This window comes from Aotus nancymaae, unplaced genomic scaffold (assembly GCF_030222135.1).
Source record: "Aotus nancymaae isolate 86718 unplaced genomic scaffold, 86718_ANA_hifiasm-v0.15.2.pri h1tg000067l, whole genome shotgun sequence".
In the NCBI taxonomy this organism is placed as follows: Eukaryota; Metazoa; Chordata; class Mammalia; order Primates; family Aotidae; genus Aotus; species Aotus nancymaae.
In genome coordinates this window covers 29,185,768-29,211,508 of record NW_026988482.1, presented here as the reverse complement: position 1 = coordinate 29,211,508, position 25,741 = coordinate 29,185,768, and the positions used below count along the sequence as shown (strand labels likewise).

Genomic DNA, 25,741 nt, shown 5'->3' with positions numbered 1-25,741 from the left:
GTGCACTTGAGTTAATGAGCAGACACAGCCCATGACACTGTCATGGTAGGCAGAAACACCTGGAAAGTCTAGCTATCACACCACAAAGCTTTCCAGGTGATCACTATTCTATTGTCTTTATCAACATAACTTACTATTCCAGAAAATGCTTGCCCAGAAAATAAAACTTGCAAATAACCTCATTGCTTATTCCAGGAACTTCTTGAAAGACCCATCAATTCTCCAATAGAAAGCATCAAAGGACAATTTACACCCTAAGACTGAACCCTTGACCTTAAAATCTTCCCCTTGCTATGTTCACCAGCCCTCAACTGAAATATTAGAATTCTTACCTGGTCCTCACCAAGCCCGCTTCCTCCTCTCCCATTAAAAGGTCCATCTTCAACCAAACTTCAGTAACAAAAAATATCTGAACTTTGTCCTTCCCACTCTGGGAAGCTACTAAGACTCTATTGTGAAGTGTATTTTCTTCCTTACTGCAGAAGAAAAAACAGCCTCGTAGCCTGCTCTTATCAACAGGTTGTTCTGAAGATGTTCTGGGGAGACTGCATTGAACACAGCCTTCGCACCATTGAATCAACCCAGCAACGAGCCAATGCATAGAAGTGATCTATGCTTCAGGTCACATAAGCTTCAGAGGGGAAGAAAACCAGAATGCTCTAGGGCTATAGGTCACGCAACTTATTTGAAAACATCCTGGAAAAATCTTCCCAAACACATGGAAAGAAAGAGAGGAAAAAAGAAGATATCTGAATAATGTGGACTAGAATAAAGAGCTGCCAGGAACTGTTTATTTAAAAACATTACTTTCCTCTCTGGCTGAGTCCCTGGTATTCTCTGCTGCAATCTGTAGTTGGAGAATTTTGAAGAATGCAATTAAATTCAAATGCTTTGATGAGTAATATCTCTTCTCTTCATATTTGTCTAAAACTTTTTTTTATTGAATAGCGAGAGTGATGAAAGTGTTTTCCATAATAATAACAATGACAAGGGCCTGATGATGAACTACAATTAGCTCAGTGATTCATCAGTTAGCAGTGAAATTTTCAATGCATCCTGACATTTAGAGCATTTGGTTGTGATTAACAGTCTTTGAAATGTCACCGAATTTTATTTAATTGGCTAAGAAAAAATTTTAAAAGGTAATCACTGCAAAGATCACATTCATCGCCAAAAACGATAATTGCAGTTGTCACATGACAAGGTAGATGCTAACTACTGTAGCAAACTGGCTCTGTGTTCTTACAGAATCTAATGAATGCAGCAGAGATCGATAGCTTGAAGGGGCTTAGAAGTTTATTTGAATGCTCCTTTCAAAGCCATTTGTGTCAACAACTGCAAGCCTTTAAGTCATCTGAGCAAATACAGAAACTGAAATGCAGGTAATTGTAAGACAGAATTAACTCCATTTAATTATAGTAACCTCTGAACCATAGCTCCAGCCATAATCACAATTTTAAGCTTGTTGCTCATGTGTGTTTGTGTGCCTGTGTGTCTGTGTGTGTGTGTGTGTGTGTGTGTTAGAGAAATAACTTTCTACTTCATATTGACTTGCAAAGGCAGGCAGAATACATAGGAAGATAATAGTATCACTTAAAGGTCATACTGATGAAGTAGAAAATATTAATAGATAAAGCTTCATTTTCATGGGAGATTAACCACTTCTGTGTTTGTCAAAGAGTTTAGCTATTTAAAGACCCACTGGCAAGAGATGATATGAAATGTTTCTCCCTACGAGATAAATGTGCACTCAAACAAATATGGTGCCAACCACCAGCCAATCTCAAGCAGGGACATTTTGTAACATTTATCATTGTGTGTGTGTGTGTGTGTGTGTGTGTCTGTGTGTGTGTGTGTGTGTGTTTAGATGGAGTCTAGCTCTGTTGCCCAGGCTGGAGTGCAGTGGTGTGATCTCAGCTCACTGCAACCTCCGTCTCCCAGGTTCAAGCGATTCTCCTGCCTCAGCTTCCCAAGTAGCTGGGATTACAGGTGCCTGCCACCACGCTCAGCTAATTTTTTTGTATTTTTAGTAGAGATAGGATTTCACCATGTTGGCCAGGCTAGTCTCAAACCCCTGACCTCTAGTGATCCACCCACCTAGTTTCCCAAAGTGTTGGGATTACATGAGCCACTGCACCCAACCTATTGTGTTTTTTTTAAAAAAAACATTTATTCAGTTTTTCTGCTTTCTAAGATCTACATTCAGTTCATCTGGTTACTTGACTGACCAGACTCCAGCGGTGTTTTTACAGGAGTATGTAGGGTTTTCCTGTTCAAAATGCTTCCCTCGCAAAGATTCAAGGTAAAAAATAGTCCATCATGTGTTGGTGATTTCTCTGGGTCTTAGTAGTCCCTGTGAAAGTGTGAATACATCTTCTTGGAGTATATAATGATACTATGCCCCAAAATGCGACTGGTGGGCTGAAACTTCTGCAAGATACTAATACTGAGATGATGATATGATATAAAGTGTTCCTGGTTTAATAAGTGTGGGTAAACACATTTTTAAAGGTTTGTTCACTGCAGGACTTCTCAAGGCCTTTGATATGTGTAAGTACCTCATGAGTCTGCAAGAGGAGGATGGTTTTTACTTTTCTGCTTCTCCCCACCTTGACCACAACCCCTGTGTGGGAGTACCTTGGCAGGCCAGCGTTAAACTGGGCATGTTATTGAAAACAGCAGCTTAGGAGGGTCTGAGAACAAAGGTGATAGATAGAAGGGATGGACAGAGAAAGGGTACCAGGGCAAGGAAGAGATGACAGGAAGATGAAGGGGAGCAGACACTCCTGGGGACTTGGGCAAGGAGAACCAAAGCATTTGTAGTGGGAGCTGTGTCTAGAGACCTGGGGTCTCAGTGGTCACAGAGGTGGCACTTCTCACCCAGCCCAACACTGCTGAAAGGGAGCCAAGTCCCGCCTCATCAGGCTCATTCTCAACCCCATGAGAAAGGGGCCACCAGGACTGCCTCATGGTGTGTGACATGCACAGGTGCACAAAATCATACTGAGAAAGCTCCACACATGGTTCAACATTTTGCTACCATTACCTTAAAGTTCTTCATCAGTTTGAATAAGAAACCCTGCATTTTCACTTTGCACTGGGCCTCACAATTTATAAGGCCAGTGCAGGGCAATTTGTATCCCTATTATACAAATGAAGAAAATAAGGGTGAGACTGAATCATTGCCTTGAAGCCACACAGCAAACTGGCCTAGTCAGGCTTCTCAGCCTAACCTGCCTTACTCCAAAGGCCACAGACTTAGCCATACAACAATCTCCTAACCCCTTCTCCTTTACCATGTAGGCCAGAGAACAGGGAAACAGAAATTCCCTGCAGGGCAGACTTCCAAACAAGGGACTCCTCAGCTCAGAGAAGTCTCCCTGTGCTCTGGCCACTAGGTTTCTGAGATGAAAAGAGAGTGAATTTTCAAATTGTGACAAGTCTATTCAATATCACCACCTGGAAAGAGCCTGCTGATATGTAGAGATCCAAGCCCTAAGAAGGAACCTGCCCAGGGTTCAAACCATAATGTAAGTGCAGCCCAGTCCTCTGTCCTGACCAACTGTGCTTCTAAACGATTATTCTGCTATCAACAGAGATGTACTGTCCACAACACGGACTCTTACATAAATGTTTACATCCTGTAGCCAACAGCCCCTTGGAGTTCATGAGGTGACAGGGGCTTTGGCTCTGTACTGAGGAAGTTGACTTGGCACCTTCTCTCCTTATTTTTCTCTTCTCCTCTGCAGTCATGACACTGTCTCAGGAGTGCAATCTAAACAGTCACCTTTGTGCCTGACCAATAGGTATTATCGGTCAAAGAGAGTCTAGAAATTAGGGCCTAACCTTTGCTTGAGAGGCCAGTATAGCTGAGTAGTAAAAACTCAAATTTTGGAGTCAGGTGTAACTAACCCCAATACAAGCTATGCACTGTTGAGTGAATGCCTCACCTGTCTGGGCCTCTCCTTGCTCACCTGCAAAATGACAACAGCCTGCCCTACAGAGCTGCCTGGAGACCAACAGCAGCAAGACCTTGGGAGCCTCTGCTGGTCTCCCAGCTCCTGCTTGACACTTCAAGGTGATGTTGCTCCATTTAGTGCCTGTTTGTTCTCAGACTATCCCATGCCTTCTTCCTGCAAACCACAGCGCTCAAGCTCCCCAACAGTTTTGACAAGGATTATATAAAAGGGAAAGGAAGCCAGGAAGGAGCCAAAGTATTTCTAAGCAATTTCTCTATGCTTTCAGGGGATAGGCATTTTCTGGCTATGACTATGTCTCCTCCACAGTTCCAGCTTCCACAGGACAGTTCTTTCCCTCTGTGGTCCCAGTTCTTCTTGGGTAGCCTACTCCACAGTTCTGTTCCCAACTGGATGGCCACAGTGACTAGGTTTCGATGTCACCCTTCCTGCCTGTTGTATCCTCTACCCTAGAGAGGAGATGCCTCCTGATGATGCTATACTGTGGATCGCTTCATTCTCTGGTTTCTCAGCTTTTCCATCTTTTATGCCATCAATTGTCTGAATTAAACTCCTACTGTTTGAAATACCTAGCATGGTTTTCACTTTTCTGCTTCTTAACATCTTCACTGCAATCTTCCCAGTCCAAGTTACCATTATCTTTACCCAGATCACTTAATGGCCTCCCTGCTATTGTCCTTGCCCTCCTAGAGTTGCTTCTAAACACAGCAGCCAGAAAAACGCTGTTAAAAACTCAAGATCGTGTCATTCGCTGCTTAGATCCTCCAATGGCTTTCCACTCCACACAGAGTCAAAGCCCTCATTAGAGTCTCTATGATGCTACACAATTTGGCTCCTGCTGCTTCCAGCTCTCATCCCCTAGCGCTCTCTCTTCCCCACTCTGCTCTGGTTTGACCTCACTGGCTGGCACCTGTTCCCCAGATGACCTAAATGGGCCAGCCAGTATCACTCTCCCATCCCATGCCTGCAGATCTGCTCAGTGTCAGCCAGAGCTGGCCCACAATTTTTTAAAACAACACCCATCTATTGTCCAGGGGATGAGAAAGGCAAACCAAAGAGGAACTTACATCACTGAGAATGTTGAAGGCCTCATTCAGAGCTATATCCAACATTCCAATTCCTTTGGCGAAAAGTTTGTCCAGATGCTCCCTGAAGTGCTAAAACAACAAAGTAGAAAATCCATTAGTGTCTGTCCTGTTATGTGAAACACCAACCTTGAATGAATTAGATGTACGCCACAGCAAGACCAACAATGATTCTCAGATCCAACCGGTCATAATTTCCTTTTTCCGTCTACATTCAAAACATAAGAACTTACTCAATGTAAAATTTACCTTCAATGTTCATGGTTTAGCTTCAGTTACAGTTTAGGAAGAAAATCAGTTGAACTCTGGTGAAAAGCATTTAATTCATCTAAAATTGCCACTTTCCTCTCCAGTTTCATTGTTGGTGACTCTTTTCCTCTCCTATCCCTACTCTCCCTCTCCTGATCACATTTAGAACTCTGCATATGTACCCCTCCACTGGGAACCCACTCTCAATCCATTCCCTGCTTCTCCTGCCTTGCTCTCTCCCAATTACTTTTTAGGTCTCATATGGCCAAAACCCGCTTCCCGTTATTTGATATCTTCTCAGACCACCAGCCTCTGACACTAGCCTAGAATGCTTCCTTTGTGACTCCATGCTGCCATGGGGTACTCGGATCCACCTTTCACTGAGCACTGCATAAACAATGTCCCCACTCGAGACTGTGACATTTCTTAAGATATGGCATTACTCTGTCTTCATGCCTACCACATGTATGATACACACAGAAGGTGCTCGGTAGATAGCTATAAGGAGCAAGGACAAAGACTGGACCACAACATGAAAACTGTGATTAGAACAAGAGAGACACAGGCTAGAAATCCAGAAGAGCTCTAAGAAATAAAGAGAATGTGAGAGAGCCTCTTCCAGGGTAGGGCCCCAAGACCCTTCTGGCTCTGCAGAAGCCCAGAATCAGCTGGAGATTAAAGGGGAGAAAAGAATGTAACGTGAAACCCCATGTATTTCTGCATCCCAACAAAGAGGCAAGAACGAGTTCAGGCCCATGCCCAGGAACAGGTCCGTGCAGGCAATGCATGTCCAGGAACACATGCACGTATGAGTGCCCCTGACCCAAAGCCCACACCTACAGTGGCACCACAGCTTGCTTTCCAATCACTGTATTCCTAACCCCTTGCTTTTTCTATTGAAATGAATTATTATCTTCCCAAAAGCATCCACACTTTTGTCCACTGGGAAAACTGGCTGGAGGAGTCACCAGGACGGAGAGAAGCAGGAAGAATGAGCTCATGGAAAATATCTGCCCATGATTTCCTTGCTAAGGAGTGGCTTTCTTTCTCTTACCACACCCTAGGACCCAACAATGCCCCAAGCATGCCATCAGCACTCAGATGATGACAGCCATTCTTGATGTGTCTAATTGGCTACACTGCCTTAGGACCCCCAGAATGATCACAGAATCAAAACAGGATCTGAGAGACAGGATCATAGAGACAGATCTCAGGGCATGCTGACTGTTCTAAGATGCTGTTCTGCCTCTGCCTGGGTCAGTAGCAGTAGGAGCCTCAGAAGCAGTAGGAGCCCCTAGTCACTGAAATGGGCAGATTTGCTGGCAAGACGGTGCCAATGTGAACTCCAAAGTTTGGGTGGGTTCTTCATGGTAATAAGGTTTGAATGACACCTGGGTCTAACAAATCAAGGCTGAATTTGAAACCGGTGGCTCACCTTGGGTATATATATACAACCCACAAGACCCTCTTCCCTGGCCCGCTCTACTCTCATAGCAACCTTGCTTGCCCTCTGGCCCATCAGAGCAGCCACCATTATTGAAGCCTGCCTGGTGTTAGGCCCTTAAAAAGCACAGTGCAACTGAGTCTTCATGATAATCATGTGAGGTTCCATCATCCTGCTTTAGAGATAGAGAGACCGAGGCTGAGCACGCCACCTAGCTGCCTGGCCCAGGTTTCAATCCAGGTTAGCTTCACCTACTCTAATGCTCTTCTTCTTTCTGCTATGGAACTGTTGTTTCTCTAAATTAGCAAAATAAAACCTTTGTTTTCTGAGCACCTTGTATGCCAGGCACTTGCCATGGGCTTGACATATACCTGGGCGGTCTGGCTCCAGAATGCTCATTTTACTCTCTGCTCCTGGGTGGGAGCTAAGTCTTTAGGGGATGATCAAATGGCTTGAGCGATAGGGGAGAGAATGCTGAGGGCCAGGGAACCAGGCAAATCACAGGGCCAGGAGCCAAGCTTTGTGCTTCTCTTTTCTTTCTGCCCATTTCTCAAGGCCCAGCAGGAAGGTAAGTGCATGGCAGGTCCTCTAGGAATGCTTGGTGAACAAATCCATGCAATTAACTGAGTCCAGGGAATCCAGGCATCCCAGCTGCAGGTAGGCAGCAGGGGAATCTGCCTTCATCAACAACCACCCCCCATGGAAACCAGGCTTATGACTACCATGAGGACTTAGGCTCTGAAGGTATCCAACACGGTGGTCCCCACACCCTCCTACACCCACCTAGCGACATGGAGCATGATGAAACACCCATCACAACAGCTCACTGAGAGGCTGCTCTTCAACCTACCCTAGATTCACAAAACTGTGGCCGGACTCTGCCTTGACAAGTTCATTCTATTCTCCTGATGTCATTTCTGCCGAATGCCTTTAATTGCTCTCAGTCACACAAGTTAACATAGCATTTTTTTTAACAACCTGCACAACATTTAATTTTTCTTTTCATCTATGTGTAGCTGTGCATCATGCGGCACTTCAGGCAATGGCTGCTTTTACAGTTGAACATTTAGATCAAATGTAACAGCATGTTATGGAGTTCCCCTTCAATTGCTTTTATAACAAGGTCAGTTGTTATTCTGATTCTTCCTGGTACAAATATGGTCCATATATTAGATGGAAAACTATTTTCTCAAGTTAGGGACTCCCAAATGATGCCACAGATAAAGGACTCTCCGTATTTCCTTCTCCCTCCTTTCTCTCACGTCCAAACTCCCTTTTCTCCTCCTCCACAGCCTGACCCAGACCACCATCCTGGTCTTTGGGGCTGCATTCAGCCCTCTGCCCAACTCTCCTACACAAAACCAGCTCCTGTCTCCCAGGGAACTATCTCCATGATGCGTCCTCCACTAACAGTGGCTCTGTCCAGTTAGGTAGCCTTGAGCCACGTATAGTATTTATGTTTAAATTTAATTATTAATAAAATTACCTAACATTGAAAATACAGTTCCTCAGTAGTGCTGGCCTCATTTCAAGTGCTCATTAGCCACATGTGGCTGGTGGCTGCTGCACTGGATACTGCCAATTAATGAACATTGCCATCATTGCAGAAAGTGCGACTGGACAGTGCTGACCCAGAGACGGGTTAAATGGACCTTCCTCCCCAGCAAGCCATGGACTAATGGTGAGTCAGAGGAAGATCCAAGGCTTGGATCCAGGGCCACGTGTGAGTTTTGCCTGCCCAGCATCCATTCCCCTTCTTCCGATTTTCCTTCTCCCCCACCCACCCATAATTCAAATGGTTTGAGTGAAGCTAATGTCTCTCTCCCTCCCTCCCAGATCAAGTGATGGGACCATTTATCAGACCCGTCCGGTCTATGAATTCCACCCCAAGGACCACAGTCATGCATGGTCATTGACCCAAACCCTGGACTTCTGCTGGCATGTGGGAGGAAGGACTCTTTCTTTCCAAGGGGATTGCCGAGAGGAAGCCTAGGGCTGCCAGCAATCATCCTGCCGCTGCACAGGAGGTGCACACACCTGAATGGAGATAATAGCTGCAGAGAGCAGAGCCCACCCGGAGGAGCCAGGACAGGATGGTGACAACAAGGTCTGAGCCCCTAGATCCAGGCATGCCTAGCCTTTTAGGTAAGTGAACCAATACATTTGCTCCTCCCCTTACCCAGTTTTAGCTGATGCAGGCCACTTAATTGAAAAGATCTCTTATGATTGTCACAACCAAACCAGTGACCCTGGCTGCGGAGACCATACCTCGTGAAAGCTTCCCCTGCATTAAAATGATCCTCCTCTGCTCCTCTATGCCCCGCTCCCCTTCTTAATCACAGCCATGGTACAGTGCAATGGGTTTACCACGCCTGCGCTAGACCAAACACAGCACTTAATACACAGCAAGCTCTCAGTGCTCAAGGCTTTAACAGCCAGTGCTTTGATGACCCATGGCATGAAGGAACTTTGTGATTTTGCTTAAGATCAATCCTAGCCATGTTCACTCCAAAGGCAGTGTCTGGAAGCAAAGGAGGGGGCCTGGCTGACTGCCCTGCATTGTCCTCATCACTACAAATTTTTCTCTACTCCTGGTTGTGGTCAATGTAAGATCCAGAAATTGTTATGTTAATGCCTTCATATCACTGTCATTGTATAGAAGCAATTGGTATACAGGCCTTATGAACTCTGGTCAAAAGAAAAAAACTGAGCTGGGGGTCGGGAGACTGAGTTCCAGTGCTGGTTATACCATTTACCAACTAAACCCCTGAGGCAAGTGGCTTTAGTTCTCTGGCCTCAATTTTGCCTGCTGTGAAATGATGGGAAAGCATCTGAGTAGTGGACGGGGTAGTGAGAGCATCAGTGTCTCAGAACAGCAGGCAGGACTTCCCTTCAATTCCTGCTCTGACATTCACCCTTTCTACAAGCCTGAGTAAGACAGTGCCTTCCCTGTGCCTTCATTTCCCTCTGATGTGTGGGGGAACTTGGGTTGACTTCTCCCTGGGGGACTCGAAAAAAGAAGTCATCTGAAAGAATTGTGGTGACAGAAAAAAACCGTGAGACTACTTTCATTTCATATTCACTAAAAGAAAGGATTGTCTTCAATATGCAAAAATTAAAACAGAATACATCTTAAACACTTTCTATGCCAACTTCCTCGGTTGCAACTTTATAATCTCATAGACCTTGGAAAAGGAATTATTTTGCCTTTCAAGGACCAGGTTTCCTTAAATGGATAGAGACACATAGCTGACTTCACTGATCCCAGGACCCGAGTGCCCTCAAGGGCACAGCTACAGAAGAAAGCTCCAGATCACCCAAGTCAGGGAGGCTCTCAACAGCCACGTACCAAAAGGTGGCCAGTTCTCATTATTTTTCTCAATTAAAATAAACAGTTTATTGGAAATGGTGACAGTTCCATTTTATTATTAAACCTCAATAAAGAAGGAGGAGGGTGGCTTTTTATCTTTGCTTCAGGCAACTCATGCAGCATATGCTGCTGCCCAGGAAAAAGCCTTGCTTCCAAAGCAATTAGTGCAGCTTAATGCCTGGGGAGATGAGCCCATGCGGATGCCACCACTCCCTGTGCCCAAATGCCAGCAGTACAGCCACATCCGCTTATCTCTGTCAAACAGTCACAACATTCAGGTCAGCAGAGGATCCCGGTAAAATAACCCTCTCCTTCACCAGCATTCAGTTTAGTTGAATCATACTGATGACTCTCTGTGATCATAGCAATCATGTTTTTTCCTGTCTATGTAATTAAAATAAATGTTTGAGTCCTTCCAATTAAGAGCAGGGTGTCAAATACAAAGTGGACATCAGCAGACAAAACAAGCCCTTGAGAGCCGGTGGTCCTGGCTGGGAGTAGAGCCGCTATTTGGAGGGAAGGCTAACGGCCATCTATCAAGGACACCCATCAGGATCATTCAAGCGCTGTAGACATGAAATTTATACCCATTAGGCATGGACAAAGGTTGCTGCAGCAACTTGGCCATAGGTAGGCTTCAGAAATTGCCTCATCAAGCCCTCCAATGGCAGCGAACACTGGCAGAGCGACAACTGTATGCTAGGCACTACGTGTTTTTTGTCTATTACTTCGCTTGATCCTCCTAATATCCCTAAAAGAAAGGTACTGTTACATTCTTATTTTACAGTTAGGCCAAGGGACTCTAGAAAGCTCAAGAGGCAGACAAGGTTTCAAAGTGCTGAGCGCTGTATCTGAACCCCTATGCAATAGGGCCCCTTCCTAGAGCCCAAGGCCCAGCTCTCTACGTCCCTGATAAAGTACAGCATGCAGGTGGGTGCAGAGACTTTTAAGTTTGTGTGCAAAGCTAAGATCCTGTGCAGGGCTGGTTTCACGGGTATATGACCTGTGCAGTGACCCATGTTCAGAAGGACTCAGTGTTTGGTTTAATGCTTTGCTACCTCTGTCCTGAAATTCCTACTAATTGTATTTTTGACTATGTGATTTATAAGTGAAATCTGACGGAGCAATGGAGCATGGCTGTGAGCAGAGGAAACACACTAAAGATGGTGTCTGCTGCTCCTTGCTGCCCTGTTCACATGCAACACAGAATTCTGGTGTGCTGCTACAGTGCAGGTGTCCTCAAACGGACTTCACTTTAATAGGTCACTTTGCACTGTGGCTGTCAGTGGCTGAAGCTCACTGGAAAATCAAAATTAAGGCATTAAAGGTAAGAGTATTCTGTAGAGTCTCTTTGATTTTCAGTTCTATCAGTAAACAGACACAGGACTGCCTGCTTTCTCCTACAACAGAGATGCAGCTCCTATCAGTCACATCAGCCTGAATGATCAACACGGTCTCAACAGCTGTGTCTACCCCATTCTGATGCCAAACTCCTCAGTGAGACTTCCAGATAAGCCTTACAGGTTCTGTGGTCACACTGCTACTATGCTCCAAGCCCAAAGTGCAGAAGCCCATTTTTTAGAGGCTCAAAGAATGTCCACACCTGTCCTCCACACTGATCTGGATATTACACCACAAGATTATTTGATATAATTATGGACACCTCCTCTTGATCTAATTCTTCCTGACAACACACACACACACACACACACACACACACACACACAACCCCAACCTCAACCTGGGACGAGCCTCTCATATTCCCATGTAGTCTGAGAGCTCCCTTGGCTGACTTTTACAGCCTCCTTGGGGCAAATCTCTCAGGGATGTCAGGGTGGTGCATAGCCAATATATTTTATAGATAAGGCATACATCTTGTGACATGGCTACCACTAAGCCTGGGTTCGAGTAAATCCAACTGTCATTTGATTCCCATAGGAAGTAGTGACATGGTATTTCTCAAAGCAAAAAACAGAATGGCTGAAGAAAGCTGGTAGGAAGGAGGCAGGCCCAGCTGTTTGCAATTTGGGAGAGAGCGTACAGACACTGATAGAACCGCATCTGAGCCATTTCCCGTTTCTCCTTCACGTGTGTGTAACAAATTGATGTGTCTGAAGGTAGCAGCTGTTTAATGCCAGTGCCAAATTGGAGAAAAGATAGATCTCCTGGATGTGAACAATGAATGTTATTTCATCCAGGTAGTCAGATTAGCTGCAATCTAATTTCAATGGCAAAAGCACTAATTATTTCATGCAGGATGATGGTGATGAGCTCAGAATTGGTGATTCTCTACAATTGGGAAATACCTAAAGTGGAACGGCCCCTCCACCAAAGCAGTGCTCATTTCCAAGTAACTGCTGAGAGGGAGGGACACGATGATTACCATGCCGGTGCGCAATCCCAGCTCCAAGCGGAGCCGTATATGTGAGCTCATCGTCCTCCTGGTGAGGTCATGTGGACCTGTCAGTGCATCTCAGGGAACTAGGCTTTGCGAACCCCTGAAAGACCAGGGGAAGCCGTAGCCCAGTGCTGCATGGACAGGACACCTGTGTTGTGTCTCCGCATGGCATGGCAGTGTGTGTATGCAGCAGGCCTCACCCTTCATGTCTTTCTGACATTCCAAAGGTCTCCGTTTATCCTTTATGAATTTCATGAAAATCTTGACTTGATTCAAATGCGTGTCTTGGGGGAAGAATGCTTCAGCAGCTGCAGCGTGCCAGGGCAGACAGAAGTCAGTTTCAGTTCATTGCAAACACAGTGCCAGCTCTGAGGATGCTTCGACTCAGAAGAGATGCATATTGATAGCACCCAGGGGGAATGTGATGCAGACCAGTGCTGTGGGTGCCAGCGCGCTCATCTGCATCAAACCATCACCTCGAGCCACACCTACAGCTCTTTGCACTCAATGCAAAGCTACGGCCCAGGATGGAGGAGCAGCTTGTGCTGAGACACAGGTTGGGAGTCATATTCCCCACTCAGTAGTGGCTACATTCATTTCTGGGACAGCTCAGCAAAGAAATGTAATCCCAGGGGGCAACTAATTTGAACTTTTTCTGTATGAGCACTTAGAAGATTTGTAGAGTTTTATAAAACTTGTATTCAATTAAACTGTGTTTGTTTCAGTGATCTCTGTATTTTCCCAAGCTTGATTACATAGGAGTACTAACCTTAATTGTCTGAATGTCTTCCATTCTTATTCAAGTCTGTAACAAATACCCTGTAAGGCACTGTGTGTGTGTGCATATATATATATATGTATGTATGTATGTATCAACATTAATTTGACCAGTCTCCTACTAGTGAAAATTTAAATTTCCAGTATTTTATGTTTTCAAACATTACTACAGTAAACATCTTTGTACTAACATTGTAGTGCATATGTGCAGTAAGATAATTGTAACAACCTCATGGAAGGTAAAGAACTGAGTCAATAATTTCTTCATTTATACCATGCAGAGTGACTGTGAGGACTTGATGAGGTAATGTAGACAGAGTGCTTCACACAGAGCGCAGCATATACTAGGCACTCAGTAAACACTAGATCTTATTAGTAGGGTACCTGTGGCTTGCAATGCTTTATGGCACTGTATTTTTAAAGTATCCAAGTTGAAAATCTAGAAACAACAATAATAATTAAAAAAAAAAAAAAACCCTAACTCTAAAAACAGAAAAAGGAAAGTCATTAGCTCCTATAATGAGAATACTGAGAGTGCAGCTGCCTCAGTGAAGGGAGGGACCAGGGACCCAGATGCCCACAGGGCTCAGTCTCTCTTACCTATTAGGTCTCCCGGCTCTACTTGGTTTCATTCCTCAAGCAAGCTCTTGAGCACATAGCTGCGTACATCTGTGGTCTCACATCCTCCTAGCTCAGCCTGCCCAGTGGCAAGAGCTAGGGTTGCCAGATCAATATAGGATGCACAATTAACTTTGAATTTTGGATATATAACAATGAATATAATAAAAATGTATTCTTTGTTTATCTGAAATTTAAAGTTCAGTGCCCTGTTCATCTGTGTTGCAAAATCTGGCAAGTTTATACAAAAGCAGTTTCAGCAATACTGCTATCAGGAAAATCCCCAGATATACTCTGATCAGGCCAGCTTAGGTTATGTGTCCGTGCCTGAGCCAATCGGGTGGCCACAGAATGGGACCTGTGACTTATCCGGGTCTGGATCACGCGGCCACGTCTGAACTGGAGGCTGTGGTGGGAAGAAATGGGGAAAGTCCTACCTGACTTCACCGAATGGGTTTTCTAAGGACAGAGGGATTTCATGGCAAGGAAGAGAGAGAGGGGTGCTGGATGGATAAGAACAGTTGAGTTATAAGCAGCTTCTCAGGGAGGTACCGTCTTTTAGTGGCAGTAGCAAGGTCCACATTCTAGAGAAACACGCTGACGCAGGCCAGGAGAGCACAGGTGTGCCCAAACACGTGCACTTCCTCCTGCATGTCCACACTGCGCTCATTTCCTCTGCAGCCACATGTGGGGCACACATACATGTAGTGAGGAGATCAGATGAACGGCAAATGGTAGCTTTTCCCAGGCAAAATCACAGTATGCTTCTTAAAAGTTAGAAAGAAGGGTTTCTAGAAAACAGGGGGTCCTGGGATGTTTTCAGGCCTAGCAGAAAGAGAGTGGCCAAGACAGAAGAGAAGAGACTGCTACCATCGACTAATATTCTCTGGGTACCCTCTACACACCAGCCTTGGCTCTGAACACACATAGGTTGTATCTCCTTCCATCCTCACAAAAGTCCTAACACAGAAGATAGGTACTCTTCTCACCCACCTTTTATGAATGAGAAAATGAATTCACATCACTTGACTGGGTCTCACAGCTAATAAATGGCAGAGCTGGGACTTACATCCAAGGATGCGGTCTCTAAAACAGTTATTATTATTTTTTTTAACCAGAAACTTTTTATATTAGAAAATTTTAATTATGAACTCACAGTCAATCTTGTTTTATCAATACCCTGGCACCACCTACATCAACGTCCCTTTTGGCAGCCAGCCTCCAAAATGGCCTCCAGTGATCCTCACCCACTGACGTGCAGACCCTGGTGTTGGGCCCTCTTACATTACACCAGGGTTGGTCTCTGCAACCAAGAGAATACAGTAGAAGTGACGGTATGCCACCTGCAAGATTAGCTTGTAAGTGACACTACACTTCCATCACGGTTGCCCGTCTGATCTCTATTGGATACTTCCCTCTGGAGGAAGCCAACTGCTTTGCTGGAAGCAGTCCTGGGGAGGTGCCATGGAGTAAGAAACTGAAGCTTCCAACCAAAAGCTGTCAGGGAACTGAAGTCTCTTGCCAAGAGCCATATGAATTCTCTTAGACATGGATCTTCCATCTTAGCCAACCCTCAGAAGACCAGCCCCCAGCCTATATCCTCAATGCAACCTCACTAGAGACTGAGCCAGAACAACCCAGCCAGGCTACTCCTGGATTCTCGAGTCCATAAATTATATAGATAATAAATGTTTGTTGTTCTAAGCCAATAGTCCCTAATCTTTTTGGCACCAGAGACTGGTTTCATGGAAGACAATTTTTCCAAGGACAGGGGTTGGAGGAGGGAGCGGGGGGATGGTTTCAGGATGAAACAGTTCCACCTCAGATCATCAGGCATTACTGAGATTCTGGTAAAGGAGCACAGAGCATAGATCCCTTGTATGCGTAGTTCACAATAAGATTTGTACTCCTGTGAGAACCTAATGCTGCTGTTGGCTGATCTGAGGTGGAGCTCAGGTGGTAATGCCTGCTCACTCACCCGCCACTTAACTCCTGCTGTGCAACCTGGTTCCTAACAGACCAGAGATCGGTATTTGATCTGTGGCCTGTGGGTTGAGGACCCCTGTTTTGCTATTAAGTCTAGGGGTAATTTGTTCCACAACAGCAGATAACTAATATACCCGTCTAGATTATTGTGAAGCACATCCCAGACATCATATTATTTCATCTGTAAACATTTTAAAAACGAATCACAATACATGCTTCACTTTATGTCACAGTTACACCGTTTGAATGAGGATTCAAATAAGATCTACTCATTGTGATTGGTTGAGACATCTCTTAAGTCTCTTATTCTAGAGTTCCCTCTCCATTATTTTTCTCACAAGTCTTGTTGAAAAAGTAAGTTGTTGGTCATGAAGAGCATTCCAGCATCCAGATTTTACCGATCGTATTCCTGAGGTGTCATGTAGCATGTTCTTCTGTCTCTCTATTTTAGTAAATTGATGGTGAGATTGAGCAGTTTGATTGGATTCAGGTTTGCCTATATAGTTAATTATTTATTTATTTGGCATTTACTTCATTCATGATGTTTTTGCTTCCCTCCAACAAATGACTGGTAGTCTCCTTGTAATGGTGGTGGCCATCAATGCCCAATGCCCAGATTAATTAATTCCTCAGAAGCCGCGACATAGCAATATTTTAATTCCATTGTCTCTCTTCATTTATTAGATAACAACTTTCTGCAAAGAAGTGCTTCCTCTTTTGCACTATGTAGTCAGCTAAGGAACCACTTATAGAAGAAAGTTGTATAAATGTTGTCTGCCCTTCATTTCTTTATTGGTTTTCAAAATAAAGATTGGTCCAAAAGAGATCAACGAGAATCTCCACACCCCTTCTTTTAGTATCATCAATGGCTTTTCTGCTCCATCATTTTAGTATCAGCATGGGTTGTAACATATATTGTATGTTTCTGTATGTTGATTTTTTGTGTGTTGTTTTTTGGTGGGGGGGGCTGAGTGGGTGGAGGGATGTCTAATTTATCCGATCTTTGGCCAGTGGGAGCTGCTTCTCTTCAGGCTTGCTACCAAGTCCCTGTACAGTAGTTGATAGCTTTCTGCTATCACAATAAGCAAGAGGTTTCAGGCTCATCTTGTTCATATTCTACCCCTAACCTAGAATCGGCCATTTCTCTAAGGAACCCTAGGAATTAACCATTCTTAACCATTTACACTTTATCATCTCTGTATTTTCCTTGAGCATATACCTGAGGAATGAGAAGGAAGGAGGAAGAGGAAAAAAAACCTGAAGAGGGCCAAGTAAAAAGGTAAAGAAGAAAAGTAATAATGTGGCCATCTGAGAAGCTCACACAAAACGTAGTGCAAACCGTACTCCAAAAACCTGACAGGCAAAGTGACAAGTAAACATGGTGGGAAGCACTTGCTAGACCCCGGTCCAGAATTTGCTCCAAGAACAGGAAACATGGTGAGAGAAAGACTGACATTAGAAGAATTTGATGAAATAGGCAGGAGGTTCGTGCTTGGTGAGACAGGCTCTGCCCTGGGCCAGCACCAAAGTGAGAATTCGAATTTCACCCTCCGCAATGGAAGGGGCCTCCAAGGACACCCATTAGGTACAACATTCTCTGGTCTAAGTGAAGTGAAGTTTGCCTATATTAACCCCACATCTTTGCTACCAAAGACTCTCCTTCCCTTTCCTTATGGTATACATTTTATCCCAATATCCTTGTAGCATTTATTTAGTCATCAAATGTTTATTAGGAAGCCACCAAGTGTCACATACTGTGCTTGATCCATTGAACGAGAGGAGACCTGGTCTCTTCCTGCAGAGTTCACAGGCCAGTGGAGAAAGATCTCAGTCAATAAACACACAGCTATATGCAAGAGTAGCAAGTGTCATCAAGGAGAGGATCATGGCGAGTTGGTAGTATAAAACAGAGGCACTAAAGGAAGGCATGGAGGCAAGGGCAGGGCTGCTAGGGCATGAGATTCATAGGTGGAGAAACAGCATTTGTGGGTACCAAGGTCCTGGGGTAGGAGGAAATGAAGTATACACAAATTGTAATAAAGTCATGGAATCCAGAGTACAGAAAGGAAAAATGAACATGGAGCACCATGAGCCTAAAAATACAGCAAGGAGCCAGGCTAAGCAGGAACTTCCAGGCATTCAGTGTTTCTGTTCACTAGAGTCATTGCTTAAGGATCAAGAGGCCTTTGACTCAGAGGTAAGATGGAATGACAGCCTGTGGGTTCATAACATGGGACAGAAAGCCTTCTCAGGGACCCTTAGATAAGCAGCAGTGGACCTCGAGTAAGCAGAAACATGGACCTCAAAGCACAAGGCAAGAGAGGCCCAGGACCATTCACAGGCTATAAAACCAAACAGCTGTAATTCACAAGAAATGGAAACATGGATTTTCAACCTCAGGACATGAAATCAACAGAAAGCTTTATAGATAACACGTGTGCTCCCATTACAGAAAATTAAGATTCAGTCACTACCAAGGGAAACAAAACAGCAGAGAAATCTCTGTAACAAAGACTTTTATGGCACACCAATACAGGAAACTTTTTTCTTTTTTGAATTCACTTCTGGTAGATTAAAGATATACCTCTTTAAAACATCCAAGTCATTTTTCTGAAGCAAAATGCCTCTTGGCAAATGTACAGTCTACCTGGCAGATAAAAATGCAAATTAATAAACATAATGTACACTGTAAGAAGTCTGTGGCTATAAGTCACAGGTCAAGTAAATATTCACTGTGACTCTGATCCAGTTAGTGGAGACAGTCTCATGACATTTATTGTTTGTATCCACCTGTGAATGTGGCCATGCTGCTTGTCATGTCTAGTCTTGGGTGTGGTCCATTTTCACAGCAGTTCACCAAAACTCTTCCCTGTATCTCTGAGCCCCAGCAAATGCAGGGGCCCTTCCTCTGCACAGACTACCTATCCCAGCAGTGCAGGACTGAGGGGGTAATAAGGGGGTCCAGTCTTGTCTGTCACTTGGACTGGCGGGTCATTTCAGCTGACTGAAAAACTAAGTTTTGATGTGGTGATTAGCAGGTAGGCATCCTGAGACTCATCAGCTGGCTTTATCCCTTCCCAGACCTGGCTCGTCCTCAGTTATCAGGGCATCTTCCCAGCGCCCTGGAGCTTATCTACTTTTTAGCATGGTAGGCAGAAGGTTCATGAGTATGATTAACACACCTCTACTCACCTCTAATTGAAGTTAAAGGAACTTTAGAATGAAAATCATTATTCCCATCACAAAGAAAACTAGCAAAATATGCTAATCATCTGACATCTGGAAAATACTATTCACAAAGATAATAAATGCAGGAACTGGAAAAGGTCCTTCACATGGGGTTCAGGCCCACGGGCCTCCCTGACTTTACCTCCCTGAAGCCAACTTGGCCTTTTTCTCTGTCGCTCAGGGTCCTTGGGCTACTTCTGATTCCAGGTAGACTACAATTATGAGTCTAGAAAAAAATTATTCACGTCAGTGCAACAGCAGGGAGAATCCATGAGAGGGTTTCCTCAGTCAATCTAGAGGAGAAGGCCCTGAAATCAGCCCAGATCAAAGATGTCTGACCAGGAAACACCTGGCCATTTAAGAAAAAGAAATTCTCCTCCAAAAGGTCATGCTTTTTGGAACCCACCTTATGATTTTCGGCTGTAAGCCCTCACTTCCCTCTCTCCCTCACTTACTTCCCCCTCCTCTTCCCAAGGAGAGCAGAGGAAGGGGAAGGAACTCAACTCTGGGACAGCCAACTAGTAGAAGGAACAGAACTGGTGTGAATCACAACTCCTGGAACAGACCATGGGGGCACTGGCATTCTTTCTTTAATTCTCATCCTTTTAATATAGTCCTTGTGAGAATGTGTACAGCACCAGGAGTAAGTTAATATGATGCATAATCTTTTTCAAAAGATAAAACAAACATCTCTTTAACAGTATGTATGCTGAATTCATTTATTTAAAACAGAAAATTGCCACATAACTCCAATAAGCAATTCCAGAATAGGCACTGAATTTTTTTTCACCCTTCTCTCTCCACATCCTGCCAAAATCTGAATATAATTTTCAAGGTGGTAGCATGTGTTAAAGATGGCAATTCTTATCCAAGTTTGAAAAGATTCTTCTCTGCACTCCATCCCCTTTCTGAGACCAAGTCAGCAAAGAGACTGGATAGTCCTTGGCCCCAGGCCTCATTATTCCATGTTTCTCATTTTATGGAAACTCCTCACTTGAGCACAACAGCAGGCACACTAAATTAACAAAATGGCCCTTCCAGTCAGCATTTTAGAAGAGAAATGATTCCATTGCTGGATGATTATAAGTGGCACCCCAAGGATCTTGAAGACAAAGACAAAAGAGCACCTGGCTAAGGTGACCCCATCTGTGGAGAGAAGTCATTCGCAGTCTGAGTCTTTGGAAGTGGGACATAAATTGACATGCAGAAATTGAGAGAGTTATTTGAAAGCTGCTTAGCAAAGATCATTCAAATAACCTTCTAAGGCAGAAATACTGTCTGAGAAATGGTTGACAGTTAGAAACACGTGACTCAAAAACACAGCTAAGCCCTATGTATCTCCACACTCAGACCCACATGCACAGAGTACAGTTAGTTGTAACACATATTTCAACCTAGTGAGGCTGTATTCACACTCTGTTCAGGCGGAGTTGTGACTCTGAGAGAAACTCTCAAAGGTTCTTTCTGCACGAGGCTTGGCTGAGTCCCTCAATTAGGACAAACCCCCAGATATAGCACTCACCAACTCATTCTTCCCTGGATTCTGGGATAAGACAGGGACATGAATTCTGCCCACAAACTTGCAGAGAGGGTGACACTATATTTGGTGAAGAAAAGCCAGGAATTAGAGAAGAGGTGTTTGAAAAAACATTGAGGCTGCATGTGGTGGCTCACTCCTATAATCCCAGCACTTTGCGAGGCCGAGGCCGGTGGATCACCTGAGGTCAGGAGTTTAAGATGAGCCTGACCAACATGGTGAAACCTCCTCTCTACTAAAAGCACAAAATTAGCCAGGCATGATGGTGCATGCCTGTAATCCCAGCTACTTGGGAGGCTGAGGCAGGAGAATCATTTGAACCTGGGAGACGGAGGTTGCAGTGAGTCAAGATCATGCCATTGCACTCCAGCCTGGGTGACGAGAATGAAACTCTGTCTCAAAAAAAAAAAAGAAAAGAAAGGAAAGGAAAGAAAAAAATATCCAAATCAAGGGTCCTAGAAAATTCTGAAATATAGAAGCCAGATATCTAATCTGTCAAATGTTTCAGTTTTCAAACAAACCTGCATCAACACTCATCACCCAGCTCCCACTGGATCAGAGTCTTGAGGTAGGTAGTGCATTGAAATGGACTTAAGAAAAAAAAAAGCATGTGATTCTGCTGCTACACTGCAAATTAAAATCCTCTGCTTTAAGGAGTATAAAATCAAAAGGAGCAGCTTATCCTGAAAGAAGGAAAAATGAAAAGTAACCAACTAAAATTTTAAGGCATGTATCCCAAACGTTGCAAAGTACTTGGCAGGTATTATGGGTTAAATTGTGTCCTGCAAAAAGATATGCTGAAATCCAAACACCCAGTACCTTAGAATGTGACCTTATCTGGGATAGGGCCATTGCAAATGTAATTAATTAAGTTAATATGAGGTCACTGGGATGGGTCCCTAGCATGACTGGCATCCTTATAAGAGAAACAGCCACACACAGGGAGAATATGACTGTAAGAAGATGGAGGTAGAGATTGGAGTGATGCCTCTAGAGGCCAAGGAAGGCCAAGGATTGATGGTCACCACCAGAGGCTAGAGGAGGCAAGGAAGGAATCGCCCTTGCAGGCTTCTGAGAAAGCATGGCCTGTGACACCCTGATTTCACACTTCTAGCCTCCAGAACTGTCAGACAATAGGCTTGTGTTGTTTTAAGCCACTCAGTTTATGGTACCTTGTTATGGCAGTCCAAGGAAACGTACACAACATTTCCCAAATCACTACCTACAAAACTTACTTCATTAAATGGTGCTCCTAGAAAAAGTTTTGGAAATGCCATAAATTATTTAACTCTTGGAGAGGGTCACAGTATACATGAGCATTTTAAAAGCTTAGTCCCGCAGTGAAGAAGCTTATTTAAAAATTTTTTCATTTGTCATTTTAAGCTTTCTTTGACCACAACCTCCTCTCTGTTCCCCCCAGCAGACGTGTTAAGATCACATCATAGAACTACTGTTTCCTCAAGCACATTTTTGAGAAAAACCTGCTTCCTCAATTAAAAAAAAGAGAAGCATGCTATGGACTTGCTCTAAGAAACATGGTTGGATGCCAGGTTTCCACAGCCATCCTTGTCACTTGATGTGCAAGCAGGACCTGAGATTTTCCCAACATGTTTAGATTCTATCTGAATTTCCTTCTGTATTAGTTTGCCAGGTATACCATAACAAAATATCATAGACTGGGTGGCTTAAACAACAGATGTAGATTTTCTCACAGTTTTAGAGGTTAGAAGTCTAAGATGAAGATGTCAGCAGTTTTGGTTTCTCCCGGGGCCTCCTTTCTTGGTTTACTGATGGCCACCTTATTGCTGGGTCTTTTAGTGACCTTTTCTCTGTGCATATGTAATCCCTGATGCCTCTTTTTCTAACAAGAACGGCTACCATATTGGATCACAGCCACACCTTTATGACTTCATTTAACTTTAATCGTCTCTTTAAAGGCCCCATCTCCAAATACACATTAGAGATTAGGGCTTAAACATACAATTGCTGGGGGGACATGATTCAGTCCATAACACCCCCTCAACTGCTCACTGAGAAGGCACAGGTCCTTCGGTTGTAGTTAAGAAAGCAGACTAAAAAGGTTAAGTTCCTCAAGGTCTCTAGCAAGTAGCAGACTCCGGATCATAACTCAATAGCCTCAACGTCATGGGTTTCCTTCAGCTCCCCACACTACTTAGCCTCTATCCCCAGCAAGCCCCTTCTATGGCAAGAAGGTCCCTAGTTATACATTTATTCAATAGATCGTGCATTCTTTTTAAACATATTCTTATTACTTTTATTGTGCAAAGAAATTTGGCCATGACACTTTTAAATCTGCAAGAGTCACGTTAATCCTAGCAAGCAGTAAGGGTGAAAGCCACATCTTTCAGCACCACCATTGAGATTTCCAGTGAAGTGGTCTACACACAGCATGGTCTACACCAGTTTTCGTATCTCAAAGCTTGGCAAGGGAGGAAAAACCTTACAGTGGTTAAACACACAAATTCTGGAGCCAGGCCATGTGCCTGCAAAATCTAGCCATACTACTCTTCATTTGTGTGTGTGATTTTCATAAAATCTCTTCCTCAAAATGGGCAAAACAGAATGCACCAGACAAGACTGTTGGGAAAGTCAAATGAGATAAGCAAAGGGCCGGACTGAGCAAAGGGCTGGAGACTAGTAAATATTCAGGAATTATTAGCTGCTATTAGGGGAATTTGTAAAGCCTTTTTAAAAAAATAATTATAGACTAACATAAAAGTTGCAAAGCTAGTATCTGAAAGTTCCTGTGTCCTTCCCCCAGCTTCCCCCAGTGATAACATCTTTATTCTAGTACAACAATCAAAACTAGGAAATTGACAATGGTATAGTACTATTAACCTAACTACAGATTTCATTTGGATTTCACCAGTTTTCACATTCATTTTTTTGTTGTGTGTACAATTTTATGACATTTTATCACAAGAATAGACTTGTGTCACCACCACCACAATCAGGATTGAGAACTGTTCTACTACCATAAAGAAACTCCCTTGCAATAACCCTTTATCGTCCTATACTCCCTCCACTCCTAGCCCCTGGAAACTGCTAATCATTTTCTATCCCATAATTTTATTTTGAGAATGTCATATAAATAGAATCATAAAGTATGTAACTACTTCTTGAGACTGGCTTTTTTTTTTTTTTTTGGCCTTGGAGCATGGACATAGTCAACTCAGCTTTGAAATCTTGACTGGGAAGATGGTATCTTTGGGTGGAGAGAAACTTTTTTCCCAATTGTGAGTACATGGCCTGCCTCTGAAGTGCTAATTTTAGTTCAATAAACACTGCGTCTTTTCCACACATGAACCGTGTTTGAGACAACTCGAGCTGAGTGGCTTAGAGCAGAGTAGGACTCACATCCTCAGTCCCTGCTGGGTTCAAGACCTGGGAACCATGAGGCAACCAAGCAGTAAGGTTGACTCTTTTTTTTTTTTTTAAAAGGAAGAAAGAAAGAAAGAAAGAAAAAAGAATGAAGAAGAGGAAGAAAAAGGAAGAGAAAGAGAGAGAGAATGGGAGTATTGCTTCCTTGCCCAGGCTAGAATGCAGTTTAGAAATGGGCCTAGAATGCAGTTTAGAAATATTTAGAAATATTGAAAACTTCTTTTATACCAATAATTATACTTAATGATATAGACAGGAAGGAATAAGGGAAGAAAATAACAAACAAGCAGCCAACCAATATTTCATTTAAACCTATAAAATGCTATGCGATTACTGAGGAGTGATTTACTTCCAATTATGTAGTCACTTTTGGAATAGGTGTGAGGTGGTAATGTATGTTTTGTGTATTTGAAGTGGAGAGTTCCATAAATGTTTATTAAGTTTACTTGTTCCAGGTCTGAGTTCAAGTCCTGGATGTCCTTGTTAATTTTCTGTCTCGTTGAACTATAGAATCGTTAGCTCTTCTTGTTACATTGATCCTTTTGCCGTTACGTAATGTCCTTCTTTGCCTCTTTTGATCTTTGTTGCTTTAAAGGCTATTTTATCAGAGGTGAGAATTGCATCTCCTGCTTTTTATTTATTTGTTTATTTTTACTCTCTGTTTGGTTGGTAAATCTTCCTCCTTCTCTTTGTTTTGAGTCTTTGTGTATCGTTGCATGTGAAATGGGTCTGGATGCAGCATACTGATGGGTTTTGGCTTTTTATCCAATTTGAATATATATGAGTTTAATACTGCCATTTGATGCTAGCTGGCTGTTTTGCCCATTAGTTGGTGTAAATTTTTCATTGTGTTGATGCTCTTTGCTTTTTGATATATTTTTGGAAAGGCTGATATTGGTTGTTCCTTTATATGTATAGTGCTTCTTTCAGAAGCTCTTGTAAAGCAGGCCTGGCGGTGGTGAAGTCTCTAACTACTTGCTTGTTCGCAAAAGATTTAATATTTCCTTTGCTTGTAAAGCTTAGTTTGGCAGGATATGAAATTCTGGGTTGAAAGTTCTTTTCTTTAAGGATGTTAAATATTGGTCCCCACTCTTTTCTGGCTTGTAGGGTTTCTGCTGAGAGATCTGCTGTAAGTCTAATAGGTTTCCCTTTGTGGGTAACCTGACCTTTCTCTCTGGCTGCCCTTAGTATTTTCTCCTTCATTTCAACCCTAATAAATCTGGCGATTATGTGCCTTGGGGTTGGTCTTCTTGAAGAATATCTTTGTGGTGTTCTCTGTATTACCTGGAGTTGAATATTACCCTGCCTTGCTAGGTTGGGAAAGTTTTCCTGAATGATATCCTGAAGAGTATTTTCCAGCTTGGATTCATTCTCTTCATCACATTCAGGTACACCTATCAAACGTAAATTAGGTCTTTTCACATAGTCCCATATTTCCTGGAGACTTTGCTCATTCCTTTTTATCCTTTTTTCTCCAATCTTGTCTTCTCGTTTCATTTCACTGAGCTGGTCCTCGACTTCTGATATCCTTTCTTCTGCTTGATCAATTCGACTGTTTAAACTTGTGCATACTTCGCGAAGTTCTCATGTTGTGTTTTTCAGCTCCATCAATTCACTTATATTCCTCTCTAAATTGTCCATTCTCGCTAGCATTTTGTCAAACCTTTTTT

At 43.4% G+C, this 25,741-nt stretch overlaps 1 protein-coding gene across 5 annotated transcripts in view; it reads right to left on the bottom strand.

Moving 5' to 3' along the window:
- Positions 1–25,741, bottom strand: part of CACNA2D3 (calcium voltage-gated channel auxiliary subunit alpha2delta 3) — a 963,339-nt gene that overhangs the window by 422,611 nt on the left and 514,987 nt on the right. For all 5 annotated transcript variants that reach the window (XR_002478711.2, XM_021671646.1, XM_064367210.1 and 2 more), the window contains one exon: positions 5,045–5,134. Coding sequence is in view for 4 of the 5 variants with exons in the window: in XM_021671646.1 (XP_021527321.1) it covers positions 5,045–5,134 (90 nt within the window). In the remaining variant the exon portion in view is untranslated. The remainder of the gene's footprint in view (positions 1–5,044; positions 5,135–25,741) is intronic.